This window comes from Mustela putorius, unplaced genomic scaffold (genome assembly GCF_011764305.1).
Source record: "Mustela putorius furo isolate JIRA1106 unplaced genomic scaffold, ASM1176430v1.1 tig00003863_pilon_pilon_pilon, whole genome shotgun sequence".
Taxonomy (NCBI): Eukaryota; Metazoa; Chordata; class Mammalia; order Carnivora; family Mustelidae; genus Mustela; species Mustela putorius.
Genome location: NW_025422015.1, coordinates 24360367 through 24387442, shown reverse-complemented (window position 1 = coordinate 24387442; position 27076 = coordinate 24360367). Strand labels below are relative to the sequence as shown.

The following is a 27076-nucleotide window of genomic DNA, read 5'->3' as shown; positions in this document are numbered from 1 at the left end:
CAAAACAAAGTAGTTTGTAGATTCTAATTTTACATGGATAGTGGATAAGACTTCCATGCAAAGTGAAAGGACTAGAAATTTTATGATCAGAGCAGTCCACTGGATACTCAATAAGGATGGAAACAGGAGTACAGGAACCTGTATTTTGGGGACATGAATTAAAAATGAGATAAAGAATCTTTTCAATCTAGCCTGAGAATGATGGTTTGCTAAATGTGATTTTGTTGTTGTTGTTGTTCTGTATTTTAAGAAGTCTTTATTGATCAGAAGTAGTGTGCTCAATTTTCATTTACCAGGAATCGGATAGGTAGAGTTGGTTTTGAAAAAAACTATTTGGAGGAGTTTGAAGAAGTTTGGGTACAAATGCCTTACCATTGTCATGGAGACACATTGTTATGCCCCTTCCTGGTGTATCTGTTAGTGTTCTTACCAGAGATCTGGGTTACCATGGCAGTTATTATCTTGTGTATGCACAAGCTTTAGGTTATGACAAATTAATGATATGATCCTATTTTTATAAGATAAATGATACCCTTATGAGGAATTTAATAAAATCTTACAGTGCTTGTCAGGGCCAAGTTCATAATGGCCCTCATAGTCCTTAGTCTAGTAAGAATATTTGCTACATAGAGTGATATTGTTACTCTACAAGCAAAACAGGCTTAAGAGCCATTGGAGTACATATGGTTACATTTGGTTTATTTTATTTCCAATGATAATGAAAATACTTACATTTTCATTTTAATCTCTCTAGACAGAAGGGTGTACATAATTTAAAAAATTCATTCCACATAGGATCATGTACTCTTTTCTTATTTAAAAAGAAGAAAAGAGACCAAACCAACTCAGAAGTCTCCAAAAATATTCTTTTATTTTGGAAGCTGGAAAGGGCAGAACTAAGCAACAGTACAAGACAAATTTGAAAGGCCTATAAATGTGAGTCTGGACTAGAATACATGCTCTCCTTGTTTCTTCTTTTCTTTTTTTTTCTCCCCCCACCCCACCGCCCCAACCACTGGATTTAGCATTATTATTTTTTTTTTTCCAGCTTACAAACATTGTTGTGTCTGGATGGCTATTAGTTCAAATTGGACTGATTTTCTAGTTCTCTAAAACTCTTCATCTGCATCACATATCAAGAGCATTGAGTTACTTCCTGCAGTGCACAGCTGGAAATCATTCTCTTAGGCAACATTTTGTTTTATCCCATTTTTGTTTTATACCAGTGTGTTCCCACACACCCACATAGCTCAGAATTTCAACAGACAAGTATCTCCTTTTCTTCCTTGATGCCTCTTAGAACATTTTAAATTGGCAGGTTCTCTTTTGTCTTTCAAATACTGAACCACTTGCAAACAGCTCTGTTTGCTTGCATGAATATTTTTAACAAAGCTCTACAGACCTGAAAGACTTAAATGGAAAGTTAGAGACATTCAGTTTCCTCTTACTCTTCGAGAGGTGATAGGGGCTTGGCATGAACAAGCAGGAGAAATACAATGTACCAAGATTAAGATGATTAAAAGGGGAAGAAGAGAGAGACACGTACGTAATGGATTGTTGTAAACAATATGTGATGATTTTTTAAAGTTATTAAGAAATTGACTATATTATATTAAAGAGAAGTCATTGACTGGATGACTTTCCCATACCAAATTTCTACGTACCACCTGTTATTAATTATGTTGGTGAGGGTCTTTGCAAACTTAACTATAGATGTTAACAAGAGGCATGATTTGAGAAATTAAAATACATATATTATGAATGCCAAAATATAAACATATATATTAATATCTCTGAGTAGTAATAACAAACTGTAATATGCAAGGCTCAGACAATGAAGGCAACTACTGCACAATATTCATTTAGTTTAATATTTAGGCTGATGAAAAAATATAATTTAGAAATTATTTTTGCCAGACTGTATTAGAAAGATTTCCTTTAAAAACATGAGTTAGGTTATCATCATTTTAAAGTGATGGTTTACCAAACTTTACACAGTTCAAGGTAATCAAAAAGGAGCACACAAAGAAGAAAAAACAAACAAGAAAAACCTTCCATTGTGAAGCAGAATTTTTAAAGTGATCACTTCACATTATGATCATTGTATAAGCATTGGGTCTTTGTGTAAATAATTGTGATGGCTGTCACTACTATTGTTCCTTCACATTTTGTCCTAAAGATGTTTAAGTGAAGCGACTGCCTATGTATCTATTTAGTTAGTTATGATAAAATTACCCTCTTGATCTTTGTATATGTGCACACTTGCGTGTGTCTGTGTATGTGTGTATTTATGTGCATTTGTGGGTGTAGGAGAATGTATAAACATAATGTAGGGCCTTTGTATCCATGTGGCTTCTTGACCAGAAGCAGCAGAAATCTCCAACACTGTTTTACTTAGGCTCAAATGTATTTATCACATAACTTGCAGAATTGTTGGAACGTTCTCAACACAAGGCTTGAGAGATGGTGTTTATCAAGGCCATTTCTAGGTTTCACTGCCTAAATGATCTAGTCAGGGTCTTCTTACAGACATTGCCCTTAACGCCTTCCTTCTCTGCCACCACTGATACTTTTATCTCGGTCACTATTATCTTATTTTTCTTATTCCCCAACCCTGTTCTTCAAGGGCTCGATATGTAAAGCCCCAGGCTGAAGCCCTGTGGACGTGCCTCCAGCACATGCCCCAGCTGCTAAAGGAAGGGAAAAAGAAAGATCTTCTCTACTTCCACTTCCTTATCAGGATACCTTATCTGCATACCCTCTGTACTAAATACAGTGGCAGTTACCTAGGAATGGAAATAGAAGCTGGATTTGGTCAGGCAAGCAATGATAGATACTCAGTATTTTCCAATCACTTGGGTTCTTTGCATTATTTCACTGAGCTAGAGTGCCAAAACAGAGTCTTTACATTTCTACCAAATCAAGGAGCTGATCAATTTAATGGCTTTGGTTTGCGAGATTTCTTTCTAGAAAGATTACACATATCTGTATCTGTTTCTTTTTATTCTATAAATTTGGATTTGAGTGTTGTTACAGTCCAGTGTTCTCTCTACACTCAATGATGTTATAGAGTAGAAATCCATTTTGTAAAGGATATTAAAGTTTCAGTATGATGAGTGTTGTAATAAAATAGCAACTAAGTACTGTGTAGACACCAAGAAGGAAGCTAATTCTTTGTGGCAAAGTCAGGAAACACGTCCACAGAGCAGGGATATTTGAGCTGGGTCATGAAAGATGAGTGGGTAGCCCTTGTACAGAAAAAGATATTGTAGAAGGGGCGAGATAATGGATGACATCATGCATGGCAAAGAATTTTCAAAGCACCTGATATAGTTGTAAACAGTAAAGTGTCACTACACTTGACATGTACAAATAAGTTTAGAGAGGTAGGTTAGGGGCTGACTATAAATGTCTGGAGGACTAAGGAGTGGCTCCTCTACTCTAGGCAACACAGAGGTCTTGAAAAAAAAAAGTGATGTGATCAGACTTAATTTTTAGAAAGATAATTTTCATGACACCATGGAAGATAAACAGAAGTGGAGTTATACAGAAAGACTAGTTACTGGGCCACTACTGTAGTAGAGGTAAGATTGGATAGGCAATCCTTATATAAAAGTATAGACAGATGAGGAGAGAGAATGTTAAACTGGAGACAAAAAAAAAAAAAGTAAAAAATAAATTGGAAGCAGAAATCTTAGCATGGGGAGAAGTAAGACATCTTTGTTCTCAAAGTACCCTTTAACATTTTCTGGTTTCTGTGAAATAACATTAAAGCTGGCTTATGTTCACCTTTTGAGTAAGAATGCCAGAAAACTGGGGGATAAAGATAACTGAATCAGTTAGTAATATTTTCATGGTTGGGCTTCATGGAGTCAGCCAGTAATAGAGATGAGCATGTGGAATGGGTGGATGATTTGAATTGTTTTTTTTAAGATTTTATTTATTAATTTGATAGCAAGCGAGAGAGGGAACACAAGCAAGGGGAGTGTGAGAGGGAGAAGCAGGCTTCCTGCTGAGCAGGGAGCCCAATGCGGTTCTCAATCCCAGGACCCTGGGATAGTAACCTGAGCCAAAGGCAGATGCTTAATGGCTGAGTCAACAAGGCGCTCCTGAAATTCTTTTTTTTTTTTTTTTTTTAAGATTTTATTCATTTATTCATTTTTTTGACAGAGGGAGGACTAGAGCACAGCAGGGGGAGTGGCAGGCAGAGGAAGAGACAGAAGCAGGTTTTCTGCTGAGCGGGGATGTGGGACTTGATCCCAGCATCCTTGGGATCATGACCTGAACCAAAGACAGACACTTAACTGACTGAGCCACCCAGGCACCCCGATTTGAACTTTATATAAAAAAAGAAGATACAACTGACTAGAGGAACTGATTCATAAGTAGCAGTTAGAAGCCAGGAAGATGATACTTTTCCTCTTCCAGTGGTTCTTGGGATCCACCAGGGAGAGCTACAAGGTGTCACTGTCAGAGGAAATCAAGGCTTCAATTACAATAAGAAGGCTGAAGAAGTGTTTTCTTAAAACAGAGAAATTTGGGAATAAGTGTCAGGATTTACAAAACCAAGATGGAAGCTGGTCTGTAAGGATACATATGGACGGGAAAAGGACAACTGGATAGCACCAGACTGAGGAATGGTGTAGGAGGTGGAAGGAATTTTCCTTTAGAGCAGGGAGGGGAGTGAGGCCTGTGGGTTTCATTAATTTCAATTCATTTGGAATTACAGTAACTGGGTCTGAAAATTAGCAGTGACATTTAGATTCTGGGAATTATTTTCTTCATTCATAAGATTAAATTCTTATGAGGCTTCTTTGAACTGAATTCTTTTTGCTACCAGATAACAGCCTTCCAGCTCGTCACTAGAGAAATGTCACCGACAGCCACAGAAACCAGTCTGAACCATGCCACACAGCAGATCGCTTACTAGCATGTTGAAGGCATTCCTCTCCAGCTCACTTGTAGTTCTTCAAAAGACAACATTATGTATTAAATATGATTCAAAGTCAAAGTTCTTCATTTTTATGAACTAAAAGCTGGAAGGATTGGAAATCTGTACAAGGAAAACAGTCACCTGCTGACTGCTGGCCTGCTGGGGTCTTGGAGAGGCTTTCAGCTGTTTGGCTGATACTATGCTTTGCTCTTGCTTGTTTCCACTGATTCTGACAGGGATTGAAAAGATAGCTTTCCTCTGTGGTATCCAGAAAACATTGCCACATTTGATTTAAGAGATGTCAATTTAAAATGTTATTGTTACTGGTATTGACAATTTATAAAAGACAAAAGATTATATAAATCATATATATACATATGTACATCTACATATATGTGTATATGTATAGACAGTTCTATATAGATATTTACATATACACATATATAGGCACATGTAATACTTCTATAGATTCTTTGCCAAATTTTATTGAAATTTCCTCATATACAGAGAAGTTGAAAGAATCATATAGTAAACAGTCATATACTCAGCATCTAAGATTCTAAAATTAGTATCTCACTGTATTTGCTTTATTATACATCTATCCATCTGTACATAACTGTCCGTCTTATATTTTGATTCCTTGCAAACGTCGTGCCTCAAGTCTTCATCATGAATATCATTAACTAGAATTCAGTATTGGTTTACTTTATTTTTTAAGCTAAAACTTAAACAGTGAAATGAATAAGTCCTTGCTGGGTGTTGCATGCACTGATTGAGAATAACCTTCAATAAGCTTTAACAGATGTGCACACTTGTATAATATATTACCATCACCCCAGAAATGGTCTTAATGCCTCTTTCCATCAGTCACTACCCCTCAAATCAACCAGGTTTCTCTATTTTATTTTCCCATTAGATTAGATTTATCTGTTCCAAAAAGTCAAATAAATGAATAATAGAATATGTACTCTTTTTTGGTAAAGCTTCTTTTGTTTGGCATAATGCTTTTGAGAGTCATGGTGTTGTTTTATGTATCAGTAATTTGCGCTACTTTAATGCTGAATAGTAGTCCCATTTTGTGAATAAACCACAGATTTTGTATCAGTTCTCCCATTGATAAAAACCTGAGCTGTTTCCAGACTTGGTTATTATAATAAGAACTTCCATGAACATTTTGCATATGTCTTTTTCATGGACATGTACTGTTATTTCTAAGTGTGGAATGTGGGGTCAAGAGATAGGTCTTGGTTTAAATTTATTAAAAAAACAAAAACAAAAACAAAAAATTTTTCTTTTCTAATGTAGTACTAATTTACACTCCCAATAGCAATGAAGTGGTGTTCCATTTGCTCCACAAACTTTCAAACCTTCGAAGTTGTCAGTCTTTTTAATAATCTGCCACTTACTGTGAAACATAAGAACCTTGGAAATATATAGGTCTACTTACCATGATCTCTCCATCCATCATAACTTTATCAGTTATAACGTTCATAACTTTCATCAGTTATAACTTTTATAACTTTCATATGGTTTATCATCATAACTTTCATCAGTATTACATTAACATACATTGTAATGTAACCCTCACTGCCCCCTTCAATATTATAATTTTTTCTTTAAACATTAAAATGTACTTAAAGACTTAGGAAAAAAGTCACTTTATATTCAAGTTTGTTTACACTATTTTTTCTCTCATCTCCCATTTACTATTAATCTCATGCTATAATTTTTTTTTAATATTCTAGATACTACATTTTTCAGTTCTGGAAAAAAAATATATATATATTGGTTTCTATTCCTCCACTGGGATTTCCTATTTGTCTTTTGATTATAACTTTGTGTGCCTTTGATCATAGGTTTAAAGGAGCTTAAAAATATTTTTATGCTAACTCCAACATTGGGTTGATATCAGTGTTGGTCTTTATTGATTGCTTTTCTTTAAATATGGGTAGTATTTTATTGTTTCTTTTTATGTATAATATTTTTTAAAAAATACTGTCTGGACATTTGTGAATGATACATTGTAAAAACTCAAAAGATTCTGTTATGTTTTTCTGAAGAATAGTCCTCCATTTTTTATTTTTGTGTTATATCAGTTAGCTAACTTGTGTGGATTCAAACATTAACCTGTAGTCTCCCCTGTGGAATGCAGCTAATGTAGATCTGTGTTTTGTACTTTTAGCCCAACTTGGAGTATAGGCTGAGCCAAATTCAGTTCTCGTATTAGTGAAGGATTTGGGAAGAGATTATATACATGTTTTTGGTTACTTTATATGGTTTTCTCTTTTCCAGCATTTTTTTCTCAGTTTATTGCAGCTATTGTTGTTCTTAGTTCTGTTCTCTGGTTTTTCAAGATTGTTTAGAAAAAGATAGATGAGAGGAACTGTGGAATTCTAGTTGAGTTTTCACCACTGTGCCTGGTGCAGTCTGAAACACATTCAATATCTTCCTTTTTCTAAGCATATGTATCCCTCCCACCTTACCTGTTTTGAGTGGTTCTCCATTGTTTTCAGGTATTTGGGGTTTTTAAAAAAATATATTTTCTTCAGAATTCATAGCTATAATCTGTGAAGGGTTTGATTCACTGGGAGCCACTCCACAATTATTAAAAATAGAACCTCTATATGTAGGTTTTAAAAGTGCTTCTGCCCTCTGAAACCAGGGTGTGGGATTTTGAGGTTACAAATCAGCACAATTATGCATATATGTATGAACACACCACAGTATTTAGACTAGCAAATATAGTATAAAAACATCCAAGTAAAAATTTGGTGAGTTTTCTAAATATTTGCCATATTTTAAAAATTTTCTATTCTTCACATGCTATGATTTAGCTTTTTCTAGATTATTTATTAAATGTCTACATTATATAACAGTATATTATTTTCTGTATAGTGATCATATTCTAATCTCTAATAAAATATATAATAATATTGGGAGAATAAATGTTACATTTTTTTCTTTTTTTTTTTCAAAGATTTGTTTATTTATTTGACAGAGAGACAATGAGAGAGGGAACACAAGTTGTGGGAGTGGGAGAGGGAGAAGCAGGCTTCCTGTTGAGCAGGAAGGCTGGTGCAGAGCTCCATCCCAGGACCAGGATCATGACCTGAGTTGAAGGCAGAGGCTTTATGACTGAGCCGCCCAGGTGCCCCTAAATGTTATTTGTTTTTGTTCAGACTTTTTTCGTTATGCCACAAATCCAACTAAATTTACTTAGTTTAGATACTATTCAGAAAGAAAATGTCAGTCATAATCGTATGGGTAATGATGACTGGCTTTTATGTCATTAACATTACATGACCTCAAATTGAATTAAGAGGCTCTAAGTCAATACTCTATAAATGTTCACTATCTATTTGTAGTTCATTTACACTCACAGTGTTTACATAATCTTAACCAAGCCACCCACATTGAATATAGCAATAAATATTGCTCTGCTGCTTTTGAAAGGGAATAAATAGGTACAGCTTAATAGATTTAACATATAATGAAAATGGGCTGCAATCTATAATACAACCTGCTGAAGATTCAATAAAAACTCAACTATTGACTGACTCTTCAAATTGGTTGTTAGCAACTAATTGGATACCTTCCCTGACCAATACAAATTACTGATTTTTTAAAAAAAATAAACAGCAATATAGCTGATAAAATTTCAAAAGGCAACTGTTCTTGGCCACAAAGCAGGGCAATTAAATTGAAAAGCTTAATTTTCAGTACATGATCAATAAGTTTAACAAACAAGTCAATGGAAAGAACTGAAAGATAATAAATATAAATTTTATTAATATCTTTGTTTATGAGTAGAAAAGTCTATGAAGCAACAAAGGGGTGGCAACGGGGCAAGTTGTTTCTTCTATTAAATATGTAAGCTGATAAGCTGAGGGCCAGGTTTTGGCTCTTCTTCATGCCCTGAGAAGAATAAGTCTTCTATGTTAAAGGGCTGAGTTCAGATCTTAGTTATCAATCTTACTAATTCTTATTTTTGTGTAAATTGTTTATCTTCTCTGAACTGCAATTTCTTCATTTGTAAAATGAGACTGATAAGATCTACACAATGGGGTGACTGAGCAATTAAGTCCTATCACTTAATGAACATGAAATAGCTTGAATCGGTGTTACTTCTCTACCTGTGATTCTTTTATACCTATGTCATTTTGCTCACATTTTATTCAGTGTGGTAATTGGGATGTAATCCAATTCTATATTTTCAGACATCACAATCACAATATGCAGTAGAAAATTTTCATCTGCCATCTTTCCTTTCTGGTCCCCTCCCATGATTACTCAGAACCGAGAATGTACAGGTCGAGCCAGCTCAAATCAGGCCCCACACAAGCTGCACCAAAGCAGGGCATGGGGAGTCTTACACATACCCGTGAAACAGAGAAACAGACTCAAGGTCAGGGTCAAAGATGGAATTAGGCAGAGTTGAAGAAGGAAGGAGACAAAGATCACAGAACAAAACTGACAGTGTCCTGGGGCATTAGAGTTGGATGGCCACTGCTTGAGATGCCTTTTGTATAAATAAACTGGCTTTGGAGGACTTGAACTACCTAAACTTACTCTGCAGGCCAGCAAGACCAGAAGTTTTGACCTGAAAACAGGATGCCTGACATAAGTCTTCCTTCTATTTTTCAATTTTGTTCTACACTGTACACTAAAATCCTGGAAAAAAAATCCCACTAAAACAAGTTACTAACAGTGACAAATAGGCAGTGGGTTGTTTTGATGTATATGTGAACCATTATATATACTCTGTGTAATCTATATGTGTCTAGATCTGCAGCCCTATCTGTATCTGTATATCTTTATACCTGAATCTGTATCTGTCTCTAAAAATCACCTAATCTAACTGGTTAAAACAACTATAGGGGCATAGTTGGCTCAGTGGGATAAACCTCTGCCTTTGGCTCAGGTCATGATCTCAGGGTCCTAGGATCGAGCCCCACAGTGGGCTCTCTGCTCAGCGGGAAGCCTGCTTCCCCACCCCCCTCCCCCACCTCTGCCTGCCTTTCTGCCTACTTGTGATCTCTGTCAAATAAATAAATAAAATCTTAAAAAAAAAAAAAACAACTATAAAGTCAATGACTCCATTAGTCACTCAAAATTCACATAAGTTTTCAGAAAGAAGTCCATACTCCTATGCTGTTCCCTCTGCCTGCTGTGTTCACTCTTCTCTTCTTCCTTTTCTCTACCAGATAAACTACTATTTCCCCTTTGAGATTCAGCTCAGATCTCTTCTCGCAATAAGCCTATCTTAATAGTGTTTTCATTCTCCAATCTTTTATGGTATCGAGTATACCATGCTCAGTGCATATTTGGTGAAATAATAATTGTACAGTTAAATGCAAAATGGTGATGAATGACAAGAGAAAGACAGACAAACTTTATTTAATTGTGTATCTCTTTCCAATCTAGAGAATAAAATAATGCTTTGGGAATGATCAAATTATTTTAAAATTTGTAATGTGGTGAACTTCACAAAATTTGAGGTAGTTTCCAATATGCCTCCTATATAAGTAAAACTAAAAAATAAATATAATAAATAACATTTGTATTTATAATACTTTACCATTTAGAAACCACTCTACATTTCCTCATGAAATATGTAACAGTATCTTTATGAATGGCTAATATTTTTCTGACCTGTGATCATCTGATCATATTAGCTGTATTCATGTCACATTGGTAGAATGTCTTATTGAGTGGGGTCAGAGCATACAGATGAGGAAAATGAGGGGGTTGGAGAAATAAACTTATCAGGAAGAATGAATACGATAGTGACTGCAGCTGAGTAAAAAGGTAAGTTCTGTCTCTAAAGTCAAGAGAAACAAAAGTAAAAATGAACTATTGCGACCTTAGCACAGCAAAGGAAACAGTCAAAAAACTGAAAAACATCTTACAGAATGGGGGAAGATATTTGCAAATGACATAAAGATAAAGGGTTAGTATCCAAGATCTGTAAAGACCTTCTCAAACTCACACCCAAAAGCAAATAATCCAGTCAAGAAATGGGCAGAAGACATGAATGGACACTTCTCCAAAAAAGACATATAAATGACGAAGAGACACATGAAAAAAATGCTCCACATCACTTGCCATTAGGGAAGTGCAAATCAAAACCACAATGAGATATTACCTTATACTAATTAGAATGGCCAACGCGAATAAGACAAGGAACAACAGATGTTGGCAAGGATGTGGAGAAAGGGGAACACTCTTACACTGTTGGTGGGAATGCAAGCTGGTACAACCACTTTGGAAAACAGTATGGAGGTTCCTCAAGACATTTATAATAGAGCTACCCTATGACCCAGCAATTTCACTACTGGTTACTTATCCCAAAGACACAAATGTAGTGAAAAGAAGGGGCACATGCACCCCAATGTTCATAGCAGCACTGTCCACAATAGTAAAACTGTGGAAGGAGCCAAAATGTCTTTCAACAGATGAATGGGGAAAGATGATGTGGTTCATAAATACAATGGAGTATTACTCAGCCAGCAGAAAGGATGAATGTCTACCATTTTCACTGACATGGATGGAACTGGAAGAGATTTGTAAAGTGAAATAAGTCAAGCAGAGAAAGACACTTATTATATGGTTTCACTAATATGTGAAATATAAGGAATAATGCAGAGAACCATAGGAGAAGGGAGGGAAAATTGAATGGGAAGAAATCACAGAGAGAGACAAACCATAAGAGACTCAAGTCAAATTATCTTTAATCTCAAATGTACTTTCTCCAAGACAAGTTTTTCAGTTAGAGAGGCTTCTGATAAATGTCTTTAATATATTGTTATTGAAAAGAGATCCATAAAATACAAATACTAGTCATGTATGAAGCAAAATTGACATTGAGTTGTAGAAAGTAAAGACCCAAGTTCACATGGAATGAAAAGACTTCTCAAGTCTACACCAAGTGGGTCTCTGTGAATTTATCTGAGCAGGCTTAAACTTCTATTGTATCTAAGAAATAAGTGGTAGTATGATCATAGACTACTATACTCATTGTTTCTGATAATATATTGCCATATAATATGGCCTTATAGCACAGAAGACAGTAAAGAATGGTTTTCCAAAATCCTTTCATCATTTGCTCTTTTCTCCAGTTTGGATATAAAGAAATTATAACAACCACTTAATGCTAAATAATAATTGGAGCATAAAAATGACTACAAAAACATAAATGCAACTTGTACAAAATCTTTACATATGATTATAGTTTACTACTAGATATAAAATAGCTGAGATGGATGAAGGATCTTTTGCTGATAACATGAACAAGTTTTTTTCTTTGGGTTTTTCTTTAAATGTGTGTTAGAGATAGGACTTTCTTCCTAATTAAGTATTAGAGGTTAAAAATTAAGATAAGTTTAGATTTTATATTTAAGACCCAAAAAGAAATGTTCATTTGAGAACACATGCTATTTGTATAGAGTATTTAATTAAGTCAAATATTCAATTTTTGAATACTGATTATTTAATTTTTAATTAATGTTCTGAAAAATATTCTATCTTAGCTTCATCTTAAAATGCAGCAAAATCATAACCATGTTGTTTCTGGCCCACAAATCTTTCATTTGTCCTTCTTTTCCAGGTTTATTCCCTGCTGTCCTGAATCTTGCTTCTAATGCACTTATCACCACAAATGCAACATGTGGAGAAAAAGGACCTGAAATGTATTGCAAATTGGTAGAGCATGTCCCTGGGCAGCCCGTGAGGAACCCCCAGTGTCGAATCTGCAATCAAAACAGCAGCAATCCAAACCGTATGTATTTTAGTATGTATTTGCATGATACTGGCTAGGCTCTGTAATTGAGAGATTTTGAGTTGAAGTATCATTAAAGTCAAGGGTCTGTGGTCTCCCAAATTTCTAGAATTTTTCTTCCATTGGGAAATGCTTTATACTCCTTCTCTGACATTGTCAGAGTTCTTTATATGTACCATTGTCAGAGTTCTTTATATGTACCAGGTGCATTGCTTGAGGAAAGTTTTCTAGCTGAAGACCTGTGTCAGTCATTAAGTTTACTGCCTCCAGAATAGTATGTGGATGTGTTGTTAATCCAAGCTTTAGTCATTCATGGGTCACTTATGTGCTAGGTACTCCAGTGAAGATCCAGCAGGAATAAGGTGTGGTCCTTCCCTTCAGTTAATGAAGACATGGGCAAAAAGTGTAAAGTAAAGAATCAGTATAGGGGCCTGAAGGAGAGACAGAAGTGTCACAAATTCAGACCTGGTACAAATGAAAGCTAACTAAAAGAAGGGTTTTGTGCAGAGGTTGGAATCAGATTATGGAGGTTCTTAAACACCACAAGAGGAGTGTTTTAGGACAGGTGTCATACAAAGCCCTCTTGCTGGCTTCTGTGAACTACATGAATATCTCAGATTCATTTATGTATTTATTCAGCAAGCATTTGAACACCTGCTACTAGCAATGCATTGTATTGACGCATCATGGTAAATCATACATAGCCTTTGACTTAACAGACTTAGAGGGGAAATAGGAGAAGCAGAAAAGTAAAGTGTGTGTTAGGGGAACACGAGGGAGGTTATTTAACTATTCCTGGGAGAAAGTGACCCATGTACTAAAAAAATAAGAGTAAGATGAAAAGTATAACAGAAAAAGCATGTGCAAGTCTTGGAGGTATGGAAGAGCAGGATACATTCAGTTAATTACGAGTAATTTGATTTAACAGGTAAAGAACTTATATAGAGAAGGAAAGGATGGTGTGCAAGAATTCTAGAGATAGAGATTGATTTGGAGATACACATTGAGAAATTATCAAATATATATATTGGGAAGGTTAGTAATGTAAATACGTGATGTCAATGAGGTGAGTTATAATGGGGATAAAACTTCACAAGTATATTGTTTTAAAATTTGCTTAGTTTCCTTCTCTTTTTAAATTGCGAAACTTAATAAAATGAAGGAAGCTTTCTCTCACAATCTACATTTTTTAAATCTCAAAACAAAGTTGGAAGGTATTGTGCATTTTTTATCAGAACGGGTTAAAGGGAAGAATGCATAGTCACCTCTCTATTGTATAATTTAGAGATGCTGAAAATATTTTATTTGGAGAATTGGGGGCCTTTGTGATTTAAAGTTGGTGGTCCTGTGTATCAGAATATTAAAACAAAAAGGTTAAGAAAAAGATGGTGACCATCAGAAACCTTCTTGCCTTTTAACAGCTCTGGTTATTTCTATGATGTAGATTATTATGATATGGGCATAGGAGTGGGGAGCAATGGAACACATCTTACCTGTCTGCTTATTTCTGTATAGAACAATAAGGATAAAGGACCCAAGTCAAAGCCCTGTGGAAACATCAAAATCTAAGAGAGGCAGGTTAAGTGGAATCTAGAAAGTCAATAAAGAGAAACAGAATCCAAGGAAGGAAGTCAGAAGATTCAAGTACCATGCATGTGAGGAAGGAAAGAATTATCAGGAAGAATGAGTAAACCTCAATGTTAACTGCTTCCAAGAAATTGAGTAAGAAAAGTGCAATATAGATTTTCCTTGATTTTGACAATATGGGAACCTTGTTAAAGCAGTCAGTGGATTGATGGTGGCAAGTCACACCGCAGAGTTGATAAATGAGTGGTAAAGAGGAATGAAAGGATTATAGGAAGATTCCCTCAAATATCCTTGATGTGAAAGAGAATGGAGGACTTCGACAGAGGAAAATGTCGTATATTGAAGGTTTTCAGAGTCAGGAAGCATTTGAGCAAAGTTCAGTGCCAAAAGGAAAGGCCGGGAAAGTTGAGGATAAAGTTGAGGATAAAGGTGGGGGCGGTAGTTCTCTAGAGGTAAAAACAGATGAGTCACTAAACAGGTGGAAAGCCTTAAATTAGGAGACACATACCTTTTAACTGATCAAATCAGAAAGAGGGAGGATGAGTAGAAGAAAATGGAGGGAAGTATTTAGGAGGGAATTCTTATTTAATGCTCTTGATTTTCTGATTAAGATATGTGTCTGCGTCTTCTGTTAAAGAAAGAAGTAAAATTTTTTTAACTGCTTTCAGGGAATAGGAGAATTGCTGAGCCATGATGAGAATAACATAAGAATTCCATATGGGGTAAAATGGAGGAATCAAATATTTGTACTGAGCCTCATGGAGTCTTATATACGTAGTGGTTACATATTATAAGTGATGTAGGATTTCCGAGAAGGAAAATATTAATGGGAACTGAAGTATCAAGAGAAGTTTCCAAGAAGGTGGTGAGACTTAGTTGGGCATTAAAAAGACTAATTGCCTGAGATTAGAGGGAAAGGTATTCCAGGAAAGAAGAAAGACAAGAAACTATGTACAGTAACGAGACAGAATAGAAAGCAGATGCAGAGACTGGGGTGGAAAATAATTGAATGGAGACTCTTGGCTGGAAAAATGGTTGAGATGCATTTGCGAAACTGAGTCCAAGAGCGACTCTGTCACTTCCCCCTTCAGTCTTGTGTCTCAGTTGGAAGACATCTGCATTTAGGCAAGCCCATCCCATAGCTTTATATTGAGACAAAGGTGAACAGAATATTTTAGTAACTAAGTAAGCTGTAAAGAGGGTAGTCTTTCTGTTTCCTCATTTTTATTTACCTAAAGTGTTCTTTAAACTTATAGTCTGGATTTACTTTGTGTGATTAATTTTAAGGTACCAACTTCAGTACATTTCAATTTCCTGTTTTGAAACTAGAAATTTAGAAAGAACAATACCCTGTAAGATTAAGCAACTAGCAATAAACTACATGAATATATTTTAGGAGAAGTTGGAGCAACAGATGATAAAGTTTTACAAATTCATTGAACAGCTAGAACAAATCTGTCAGGCCTGTACTCATTGCCATAAAGAGAAAAGGAAACTTGAACTTCCTGTTAATAGATTGTGCTTCCCAATTAAAAACTAGCAGTTTGAAAGATTTACCTCATCAATGATTCCTTTGCCAATTTTCTGATGCAGTTAGCCCTTAGATTGACTTGTGTAGCTATCCCTGTTGAGGATGTTATAAGTTTCTATCTCATTCTAAATAAGGGAGGTATGCCAACAATTAATCAGTATTTGCAAATTAATTATGATTAAACTTTCATAATGGGGATTATAGTTAATTGTTGATTCATCTCCCAGTCTTCATTTTCGTGACTAATTCTCATTTCAATCTGACCTGAGGTGGCAGGTATCAAAATTTCCAATTATATAGCTTCTCTCAGAATTACCTAAGAGCCACAAATTTGATTTGGAAATGTGGTTGTGTGTGTGTGTTTTTCGATCACATATTAAACCCACAGTCTATAAAGAAGATTCCTGAGGATGTTTGGGGAATGTTTGCTGTGATATTTATTTTTCTTCAGAAGCAATGTCAGAAATATTTCACTCGTGGTTCTGACTTCTAATGTGCCAATTTCAGCACCACTGATACCACAAGGGCATTTATCTGATATTTGGTTTTGCTTATGGTATTTGCTGTCGTTATGAAGACCTGATACCTTTCCTAGCTTCAACAGAACAAGTGCCAATTATTAAATACATTCAGCAGTTTTACTTTTCAATAATGAGATAGGATGCCCCATCTCAGTGGACTGTGAATATGAGAAGACTTGATACAAAACAAAATCCATCCAGTTGCTTAGCTGAACTAAATAATTTATCAATAAAAATAGAATATTTTTGTCTTGTCCTGTGCTCTCACATTCCCATAAGTAACTCAAGGACATAAGACTCTATGAATTTAATCAAAAAAGTCATAATAGGCTATTGTAATAAAACTAATAGGGTCAAAGTATTTGCTCTAAAAATGGCAGATTTAGTGAATATGCAGTTTTGAATAAAAATTTTTCTTTTGAAGATGATTTCATTTATTACGAAATTCCTGTTGCATTGAGGACTTCATTTTGCTTGGTTTTGTTGTTCTTTTCAAATTTTTTATTAAATGCATTTCAGCTCTAATTAAGATTCAGAACAGTGTACATTTTGAACAGATGTATAATTTATTTTATGTATATGCATAATGGTTAGAATATTAATAGCTGTAATGTTCCTCTGGTAACCATGTTAGTTTAGAGTTCTCATCCAAGGTATGTTTACTGGTCCATGGAAAAATGAGAAAGTGAGAAATTCTGAATTTTTAATGACAACAATGAACACATTTTAAAGGACTGTTCTTCATTTAGAAATTATGTTTCTTTAAAGCTTCTGTTGGTTTCAGTTTTTCATTATTTGGTAAAGTAATAGTGTCAGTGTATTAAATGACAGAGAAGGTTACTGTGGTTACTGAAGTTTACTGTGACTTGCATCATTGAAGAGCCAGGACTCTCATCAATTCCACACATCTCTCATCTACATTTTTTCAGTTTTTTTTCTGAAAATTAATCTGGGAATCACTGCTTTGGAGTGGAGTTTTGTTCCTCCTATTTCAGAAATTGCACACACAATTTAAATGAGATGCCATGGTTAAATACCAAATGGTGGAGCCAGGAGTAACATCTAGCTCCATATCTTCCAACTCTCCATATTCCAGATCTCATGCTTTTTTCATCACCGTTATCATCAGAGTACATGTCTACATTACTACATGATGTAGGCAAAGGGAGGGTTCATGATTATTGCTTGTAGTGATATTGTTTGATCATTATTTGAAATATTCCTTCCATTTACAAGAAAGATTGTGTTCTAATCTAGAAGGTTACTCTTAGGCCATTAATTTGAAACATCTCCCCAGAGAAGTAGTGTTAAAAAGTTCTCAAGACTGACACCCCAAGGCATACGTAATCCGTAATGTACAGAAGTATAGCAGGGAAGCTAGCTTCCAGTTTGTGTACATTTCTGTGGTTAAATATATTGGCTTTCAAGTGAGAATTTAGGAAGTTAAGTAGTTTAGTGCAGCCCTTGGGATAGAAATAAGAATATCTCCATCCACCTCCAATCCTGCCATCTTCACCTGTGAATGAGCTGGGCCTATTTAGAAGAGAGGAAGAAAAAACCCAAAAATCTAAAATGGAATTTTTGTGTTACTTGGAAAATGAGAACAGATTTCAGACAAGAACCCATGACTAAGAACCAAAACAGAATGAGGACTTTGGCACTTTAGGGGTATTGGCTGCTGTTGTGAGAGGCACAATGCTAAGTTGGAGGAAATGTGAGGTTTGAGGAGTATGAGAAGGAAAGGGATGTCAAGAAAAGACTGCAGGAGTGGGGTGGGGCGGGGTGGCGTGATTGTCCATCCTCCTGTCATCTGTCTCCAGTCTTCCTTTTAATTTGCACACTGAGTTCTGTTCTCATATACCTGGAGTAAAGGTGAGGGAAGATCCACATTCTGTTGGTAGGACAGAGTTTCGTGTGCTATTCTCTGTTCTCCATTGAGTTAGTGATGATGGGGATGGTCAAATGCTAGATGGGAGGTTTGGAGTATCTTTCATTTTATATAAATATATATTTAAATATATACTTATTTATGAGAGAGATTTACAATGTGAGCAGCGGGAGGAGCCAAGGGAGAAGGAGAGAGAAGATCTCAAGCAGGCTCCTGGCTGAACATGGGAGCCCCATGTGGGGCTTGATCTCACAGCCCTGAGAGCAAGAGTTGGATGCTCAACAGACTGAACCACCAGGCACCCCATCTTTCATTATATTTTTAAATAGTGGTTAGAAGTTGGCCAGTAAAGGACTGACTGCAAAAAGTCTCATAGGATGGATTTGACAGCATTTTATATTAAACCCATATAACCCCAGAGTGCCCAAGTCTTGGTAATAATGAATGTGTCAGAAGGATAGATCTTCAAGTACCTTTCAACCACAATTTAGGGTTTTTTGTTTTGTTCACAAAGTGGATGGCTTACTAGAGCTGCCTCAGACAGTATAGAGCTTTGCTTCTTTGAATGACTGACACATCCATTAGATCTCAATATTATTTCTTCACACTTAATTTCTGTAGTAATCTTTAAAGTTCCCTATTTGAATTGATGACCAGAGTGTTGAGCACTTCTTCTCTTACAGCCTAACTATTAAGGCATTTCATGCTACCTTATAGAGTGCTGTGGAAAAGTTGGCATTAATGAAATCTGTTGAAGATGTGAATTGCTCTCTTTTTATGTTATTTTGATGTTTGATATTCACATGATGATGCTTTCAACTTAGTTTTTATTTTTTTTTCTTTAAAGAAATAGCTATACATTCATTATATGATTTTTTTTTTTTGTCCTTTCACATATTGCTGCTGATTCAAAAGAGAGACACCCGATTACAAATGCTATTGATGGAAAGAACACTTGGTGGCAGAGTCCCAGTATTAAGAATGGAATTGAATACCATTATGTGACAATTACACTGGATTTACAGCAGGTATAGTGCCTTTCTTTTTTTATTGTTTTTAAATCATTTTCCACTTTTAAAGTTGTATCTTGGATTTACTATTTGTTTAGTTAGTGGCTCTTGGGTGAAAGGATACTTTTCTTATTGCCCTCTGTTATTAATATGAGGCACAAAGGGGCCCCTTCCTTTAGGATATTGTTATTTAGAAATAGTTGACATTTATTTCTAAAGCACAAGGAAAATGAGTTCCCATGAAGTGTTTAGAACTGAATTAGGAGCTGATTCTGTTTTGACTAATGAGAGTGAATGATGAAAATATAGATCAACAAAGTTTTACATAAAGAAAATATATTGGTGCCATTTTTAACTTTTAAAATAACACAGCGCTCCTGCTCTGCTCATGGTGTGTGCTCTGAAAGGTTCTTGGATAACAGAGCTCTTGAGTAAATTGCCTCTCATTACTGAGAGTTGAACAAGCTGTGACAGTTGATTCTTAAATTAAACTTGGGCCACTAAACGAGGTAACAAGCCTTGTAGTTGTACAAAATTGATGTTGAAGTTATTAGAGTTTGTGTGGCAGAGGCCTGGGTGCCTTCTACACTTAATCTCTTTTTTCTTTCCATTCACAATAAGTGAGGTCATGTTGAACTTACTAATCAAGAATTACCATCACCCCAAATTATTTAGGCTTGAAAATTGGATAGAATCTGGTAAAATGTTGCCATATTTTGCTGTTATTCCAAACACGAAAGCTAATTTAATTGACTGAGGGCTGAGACTGGGGGCGTTTAACTTGGACAACTTCTGTATCATCCTGTTTCTCCTTCCCTGGAATCAGTGTAGGAAAGGCTCTCAGTTACTCCTCCCATACCCAGTGGAGTCAGAGCAGCAAAACATTGTGAGTTAGTGAAGGTGGAATGGCTAAGATAATTAGTGATAGATACTTTGTATAGGTTGTAGATGTTGAGAATCCACTGGTGGTCATAGTGAGGGGAGGCACCAGCCAATGGGCTTAGTCACATTTCCAGGGGACCAGATAGCCACCAATCACTTCACATATTGATGCTTTTTGTCATCAACAGGAGTTTAATCTCCCCCCCACCTTCGCCCTCCCTGCCAGAGTTTGAGTCCATTTTTTGCCAGGGTAGACACACTCAGGAACTAAAAATTGCTGTTTGGTGAGTCTCAAAGGAAACCCTCCTCTCATCCATCTAGGACAACTCAGGACCTTACCAAGGTGACAGGAGAGCTCAGGGCTGCAGCTAAATTGCCAGCTGGCAAAGATTCATGTCTACTCATTCTAACAGTTAATGTCAGCCCTGAGTTAATGGCATTTCTCAGGAAGTCTGAGTACTATCAAGGAATAACAAGGCAAACTACAACACTGATCAATCATGCATTAGGTCAATGAAGAGTTGTGCATGAATACCCTCAGGATCCTACCCTCAGAATGCACTTCATCCCTCTTCTGATAAAGACAACTTGGCCCTTTATCAGTCACCATGCTTCTCCTTGTTCATTTGGTTATTGAAATTCAGCCTTCCCAATCAGAAGTAAGTCTGCTGTCTGTTGCTTTGTGTCATGTTCTGGGATAGGGAATTAATAAATAGTGATGGTCAATTTCTCTAGTTAACTCTCGACTTACTCTTTAAATGTACATGGAGCACATATCCACATATCTATATATTTTTAGCATTTTTGTTTTTAAAATTTCTTATTTAAATTCAATTTAATTAACATAGTCTGTAATACTAGCTTCAGACATAGAATTTAGTGATAAATAAGTTGTATACAACACACAGTACTCATTACTTCAAGTGCCCTCCTTACTGCCCATCATGCAGTTGCTTTAACCCCCCCACTCCCCTCTAGCAACCCTCCATTTGTTTCCTATAGTTAAGAGTCTCATGATTTGCCTCCTTCTCTGTTTTCATCTTACCTTATCTTTCTTTCTCTTCTCCATACTATATTCATCTGTCCTACTTCTTAAATTCCACATGATTGAAATCTTATGGTATTTGTCTTTTTCTGACTTAGCATAATACCCTCTAGTTCAGTCCATGTCATGGCAAATGGCAAGATTTCCTTTTTTTTTTTTTTTAAAGGTTGAGTAATATTCCTGTGTGTGTGTGTGTGTGTGTGTGTGTGTGTACGTGTGTGTGTGTGATGTGTATCTCCACTCATCTGTTGACGGATATCCGGGCTCTTTCCATATTTTGGTTATTGTGGATAATGCTGCTATAATATTGGGGTGCACATACCCCTTCAAATCATTATGTTTGTATCCTTTAGATATATACCCAATAGTACAATTGCTGGGTCATAGGGTAGCTCTAATTTTAACATTTTGAGGAATCTCCATACTGTTCTTTAGAGTGGCTATACCAGTTCGCATTCCCATCAAGAGGGTCCCCCTTTTTCCACATCCTTGCCAATATCTTTTGTTTCCTAGCTTGTTAATTTTAGCCATTCTGACAGGTGAGATGATATCTCATTGTGGTTTTGATTTATGTTTCTCTGATGGTAAGTGATGTCGAGTGTGTTTTCATGTGTCTGTTGTCCATTTGTATATCTTTGGAGAACTGTCTGTTAATATCTTCTGCCCATTTCTTGGCTGGATTTTGTTGTTATTGTTTTGAGTATTGAGTTTGCTAAGTTCATTATAGGTTTTGGACACTAGCCCTTTATCTGATAAGACATTTGGAAATGTCTCCCAGTCCATAGGTTACCTTTAAGTTTTGTTGACTATTTCCTTTGCTGTGCAGAGGCTTTTTATCTTGCTGAACTCCTAAGAGTTAATTTTTGCTCTCATTTCTCTTGCCTTTGGAGATGTGTCTAGCAAGAAGTTGCTTCTACCAAGGTCACAGAGGTTGCTGCCTGTGCTCTTTTCTAGAATTTTGATGGTTTCCTATCTCACATTTAGGTCTTTCATCCATTTTAATTCTATTTTAGTATATGGTATAAGGAAATGGTCCAGTTTCATTCTTCTCCATATGACTGTCCAATTTTCCCAACACCATTTGTTGAATTAACTTTTTCCAATTAGATATTCTTTCTTGCTTTGTTGAAGATGAGTTGACCATAAAGTTGAGGGTCCATTTTTGGTTTCTCTATTCTGTTCCATTGAGCTATGTGTCTGTTTTTGTGTCAGTACCGTACTGTTTTGATGATTACAGCTTTGTTTTTTATTTTTTTTAATCCCCCCATTGACTATCTTATCCTATTTATTTATTATTTTTTAAAAATTTTTTTATTGTGTTATGTTAGTCACCATACAATACATCATTAGTTTTTGTTGTAGTATTCCATGATTCATTGTTTGCTTATAACACCCAGTGTTCCACTCAATCCGCACCCTCCTTAATACCCATCACTGGGCTCACTCATTCCCCCAACCTTCTTCCTTCTAAAACTCAGTTTCCCAGAGCCCATAGTCTTTCATGGTTCATCTCCCACTCTGATTTCTCCTCCTTCATTTCCCCCCTTTTTTTGATGTCCTCCATGCTATTTCTTAGGTTTCACAAATAAGTGAAACCATATGGTAATCGACTTTCTGTTTGAATTATTTCACTAAACATAATCTCCTCCAGTCCCATCCAAGTTGATGCAAAAGTTGTGATATAACTTAAAGTCTGGATTGGTGATTCCTCTAGCTTTGGTTTTCTTTTTCAACATTGCTTTGGCTAATTGGGGTCTATTCTGGTTCCATACAAATTTTGGGATTGTTTGTTGCAGCTCTGTGAAAAACGTTGCTGGTATTTTGATAGGGATTGCATTGAATGTGTGGATTGCTTTGGGTAGTTGAGACATTTTAACAATATTTGTTCTTCCAATTCATGAGCATGGAATGCTCTTCCATTTGTTTGTGTCTTCCTCAATTTCTTTTGTATGTATTCTATAGTTTTCAGAGTATAGATCTTTTTTACCTTTTTGATTAGGTTTATTCCTAGGTATCTTATTTTTGGTGCAGTTATAAATGGAATCAACTCCCTTATGTCTCTTTCTATTCCCTATGTTGCTATGTATAGAAATGCAACTCACTTCCATGCATTGATATTATATCCTGCCACTTTGCTGAATTCAATGAATGAGTTCTAACAATATGTTGGTGGGGACTTTCAGGTTTCTACATAGAGTGTCATGTCGTCTGCAAAGAATGAAAGTTTTGACTTCCTCCTTGCTGGTTTGGATGACTTTAATTTCTTTTTGTTGTCTAATTGTTGAGCCAGGACTTCTAGTACTGTGTTGAACAACAGTGGTGAGAGTGGACATCCCTGTTGTATTCATGACCTTAGGAGAAAAGTTCTCAGTTCTTCCTCATTGAGGATGATATTTGCTGTGGATTTTTTCGTGTATGGCTTTTATGCTATTGAGGTATGTTCCTCTATCCCTACATGGCAGAGAGTTTTTATCAAGAAAAGATGCTGTATTCTGTCAAATACTTTTTTACATCTATTGAGAGTATCATATGGTTCTTGTCCTTTCTTTTATTGATGTAGCATATTACATTGATAGATTTGCAGATGTTGTACCACCCTTGCAGCCCAGGAATAAATCCTACTTGGTCATGTGTGAGTAATCTTTTTAATGTGCTGTTGATTCTTATTAACTATATCTTGGTGAGAATCTATGCTCATTAGGGATACTGGTCTATAATTTTCATTTTTAGTGGATTCTTTGGTTTTGGAACTAAGGTAATTAATGCTGACCTCATAGAATGAGTTTGGAAGTTTTCTTTTCATCTCTGTTTTCTGAAATAGTTCCGGAAGAATAGGTATTCATTCTTCTTTCAGTGCTTCAAACCTATCAATATTAATTCAACAGATCAGAGTCTACCTGAAAGCCCATTTTACACTGAAGCCATTTTATATTTTCCTAGGTTTGCTTTGCATTCCCCACTCATGCATTCTCAAATAGTATCTAAAGAGTTATGTGGATTTTTTTTCCTACTCACTCTTCCTCCTGTTTAGTTTAATAGCCTTAAGATGAGTGAATAATCCAAGACATCTTTTATAGTTCAGTCTTCATAGCAAGTTGTAGGTTTCTATTTATAAGACAGTACTATCTAACTCCAAAGTCTAGAATACACCTAGTGTAAGTGGTACATCTCCTATATCTCAGGGTGTCACTGCTGCCCAGTGTCCTCATTTGCTTTGGCCCCTGCCTACTTCCTGAAAATCAACCTACTGTGTGTTCAAGAGAAAGGCAGCCCAATTTGCAAAACAATAAATCTTTATTTTTACTTGACTCACAATTTTAATTTAGTCAGTGTTTTGATGATGTAAAACATTAAGAAGGTTTTATGATATTTTTTTTCTTTTTCTTTTTTTTTAAGATTTTATTTATTTATTTGACAGACAGATCACAAGTAGGCAGAGAGGCAGGCAGAGAGAGAGGAGAAAGCAGGCTCCCTGCTGAGCAAAGAGCCCGATGTGGGGCTTGATCCCAGGACCCTGGGATCATGACCTGAGCCGAAGGCAGAGGCTTTAACCCACTGAGCCACCCAGGTGCCCCGGTTTTATGATATTTTTATAATGGAATTCCTCAAGGAGAAAGAGCTTGAAACCTCTTATTTTGTCTTAGGCTTTGGAGTAACAAACTGGAATGTGTTCCTAGAAATTTTTTTAGCTAAGGACAAAGTTGCAGGCAAGCATATTTCAGTGCATTGACAATACAGAAAATGTAGACATCCTTATTATTTATTTACTTCTCACAAAAATCTTAAAAGGTCAGCTGGAATTATGATCCTTATTTAATAGTTAAAGAACACTTATGCTTAGAAAAGTCAAGTGACTTGGCCTTTTTACAAAGCCTATTTCGGGTGGGGCTGAGAGTTCAGCCTAGAGTGTTTGAATCAAGACCCTGAACTATACCACCACACTATGATATCTTGACTTCTGTGAGAGAGTGCAACTAACAACTATTTTGTTGTAAAACAGGAAACCAGAGTTTTCATTTTCTTGTATATTTTAGTATGCTTCTAAAATGGCATAACTTCTGTCTTTTCCACCTATAGCATGAAAGATTAATAGGTTATTCAGCATAAAATGAGCTATTACTCTACCGGGAGTCAAGGACAGCAGTTTTATAATGAATAGGTAAATATCACTAAATGTTTGTTTGTTGTTGATTCAGCAAGAGAGTTGACCACTCCTTAGTTCTCCCTTTCATTTTGAGCTGTATGATTTCAGCCAGTGCCAGTTTTGTTATTGTTGATATATGCTTGGCTCCTCTGTGAAATCGTTTTATTTTATTTTATTTTATTTTATTTTATTTTATTTTGAATATTCATTCATATATTCACTCATTCATTTAAATTCAAGTTAGTTAACATATAGTACTGGTTTCAGAAGAAAATTAAGTGATTCATCACTTACATATAACAACCAGTGCTCATCCCAACAAGTCCCCTCCTTAATGCCCATCATCCATTTAGTGCATACCCCCTATTTTCTTCCCCTCCAACAGCCCTCACTTTGTTCTCTATAGTTAAACTTCTCTTACGGTTTGCTTCCCTCTCTGCTATTATCTCATTTTATTATACCTTCTTTTCCCCATGCTCATCTGTTTTGTTTCTGAAACAAAGGGGGCATGTACCCCTTCGAGTCAGCATTTTTATATCGTTTGGATATATACCCAGTAGTACAATTGCTAGGGCATAAGGTAGCTCTATTTTTTAACCTTCTGCAGAAACTCCATACTGTTTTTTTGAGTGGCTGAACCACTTTGCATTCCCACCAACAGTTCAAGAGGGTTGCCCTTTCTCCACATCCTTGCCAACAACTGTTGTTTTCTGAGTTTTTGATTTTAGCCAACTATCAGGTGAGGTGGTATCTCATTGTGGTTTTGATTTGTATTTCCCTAATGATGAGTGATGGTGAGCATTTTTTCATGTGTCTCATAGTCGTTTGTAGGTCCTCCTTGCAGAAATGTCTGTTTGTGTCTTCTGCCCATTTCTTCACTGGATTATTTTTGGGAAGTTGATTTTGATGAGTTCTTTACAGATTCTGGATAGCAGCCCTTATCTGATACATCATCTTCAAATAACTTTTCCCATTCCATACGTTGCCTTTCAGTTCTATTGTTTCCTCTGCTGTGCAGAAGCTTTTTATCTTGATGAAGTGCTAATAGTTCATTTTTGCTTTATTTCCCTGCCTCCGGAGATGTATCTAGTGAGAAGCTGCTGCAGCGGAGGTCACAGAGGTTGCTGCCTATGTTCTCCTCTAGGATTTTGATGGTTTCCTGTCTTGCATTTAGGTCTTTCATCCATTTCAAATTTGTTCTTGAGTATAGTATAAGAAAGTGGTCCAGTTTCATTCTTCTGCATGTGGCTGTTCAGTTTTCCCAAAACCATTTGTTGAAGAGACTGTCTTTTTTTCAACTGGATAGTCTTTCCTGCTTTTTGGAAGATTAGTTGACCATAGAGTTGAGGATTCATTTCTGGGTTCTTTATTCTGTTCCACTTATCTATGTGTCTGGTTTTGTGCCAGTACCATGCTGTCTTGATTATTACAGCTTTGTAATACAGCTTCAAGTCTGGGATTGCAGTATCTCTCACTTTGCTTTTCTTTTTCAAGATTGCTTTGGCTATTTGGGGGTCTTTTGTGGTTCCACACAAATTTAAGGATTGTTGGCTCTAGTTCTGTGAAAAGTGCTGGTGTTATTTTGATTGGGATTGCACTGAATGTGTAGATTGCTTTGGGTAATAGAGTTTAACAATATTTGTTCTTCCAATTAATAAGCATGGAATGCTTTTCCATTTCTTTGTGTCCTCTTCAATTTCTTTCATAAGTGTTCTATCATTTTCAGAATATAAATCTTTTACCTCTTTGATTAGGTTT

At 35.9% G+C, this 27076-nt stretch overlaps 1 protein-coding gene across 5 annotated transcripts in view; it reads left to right on the top strand.

Annotated features, from left to right (window-relative positions):
- LAMA2 (laminin subunit alpha 2) overlaps positions 1–27076 on the top strand; it is a 637158-nt gene that overhangs the window by 132259 nt on the left and 477823 nt on the right. For all 5 annotated transcript variants that reach the window (XM_045066381.1, XM_045066380.1, XM_045066378.1 and 2 more), the window contains exons 2-3: positions 12540–12710; positions 19153–19265. In XM_045066381.1, coding sequence (XP_044922316.1) covers positions 12540–12710; positions 19153–19265 — 284 coding nt within the window. The remainder of the gene's footprint in view (positions 1–12539; positions 12711–19152; positions 19266–27076) is intronic.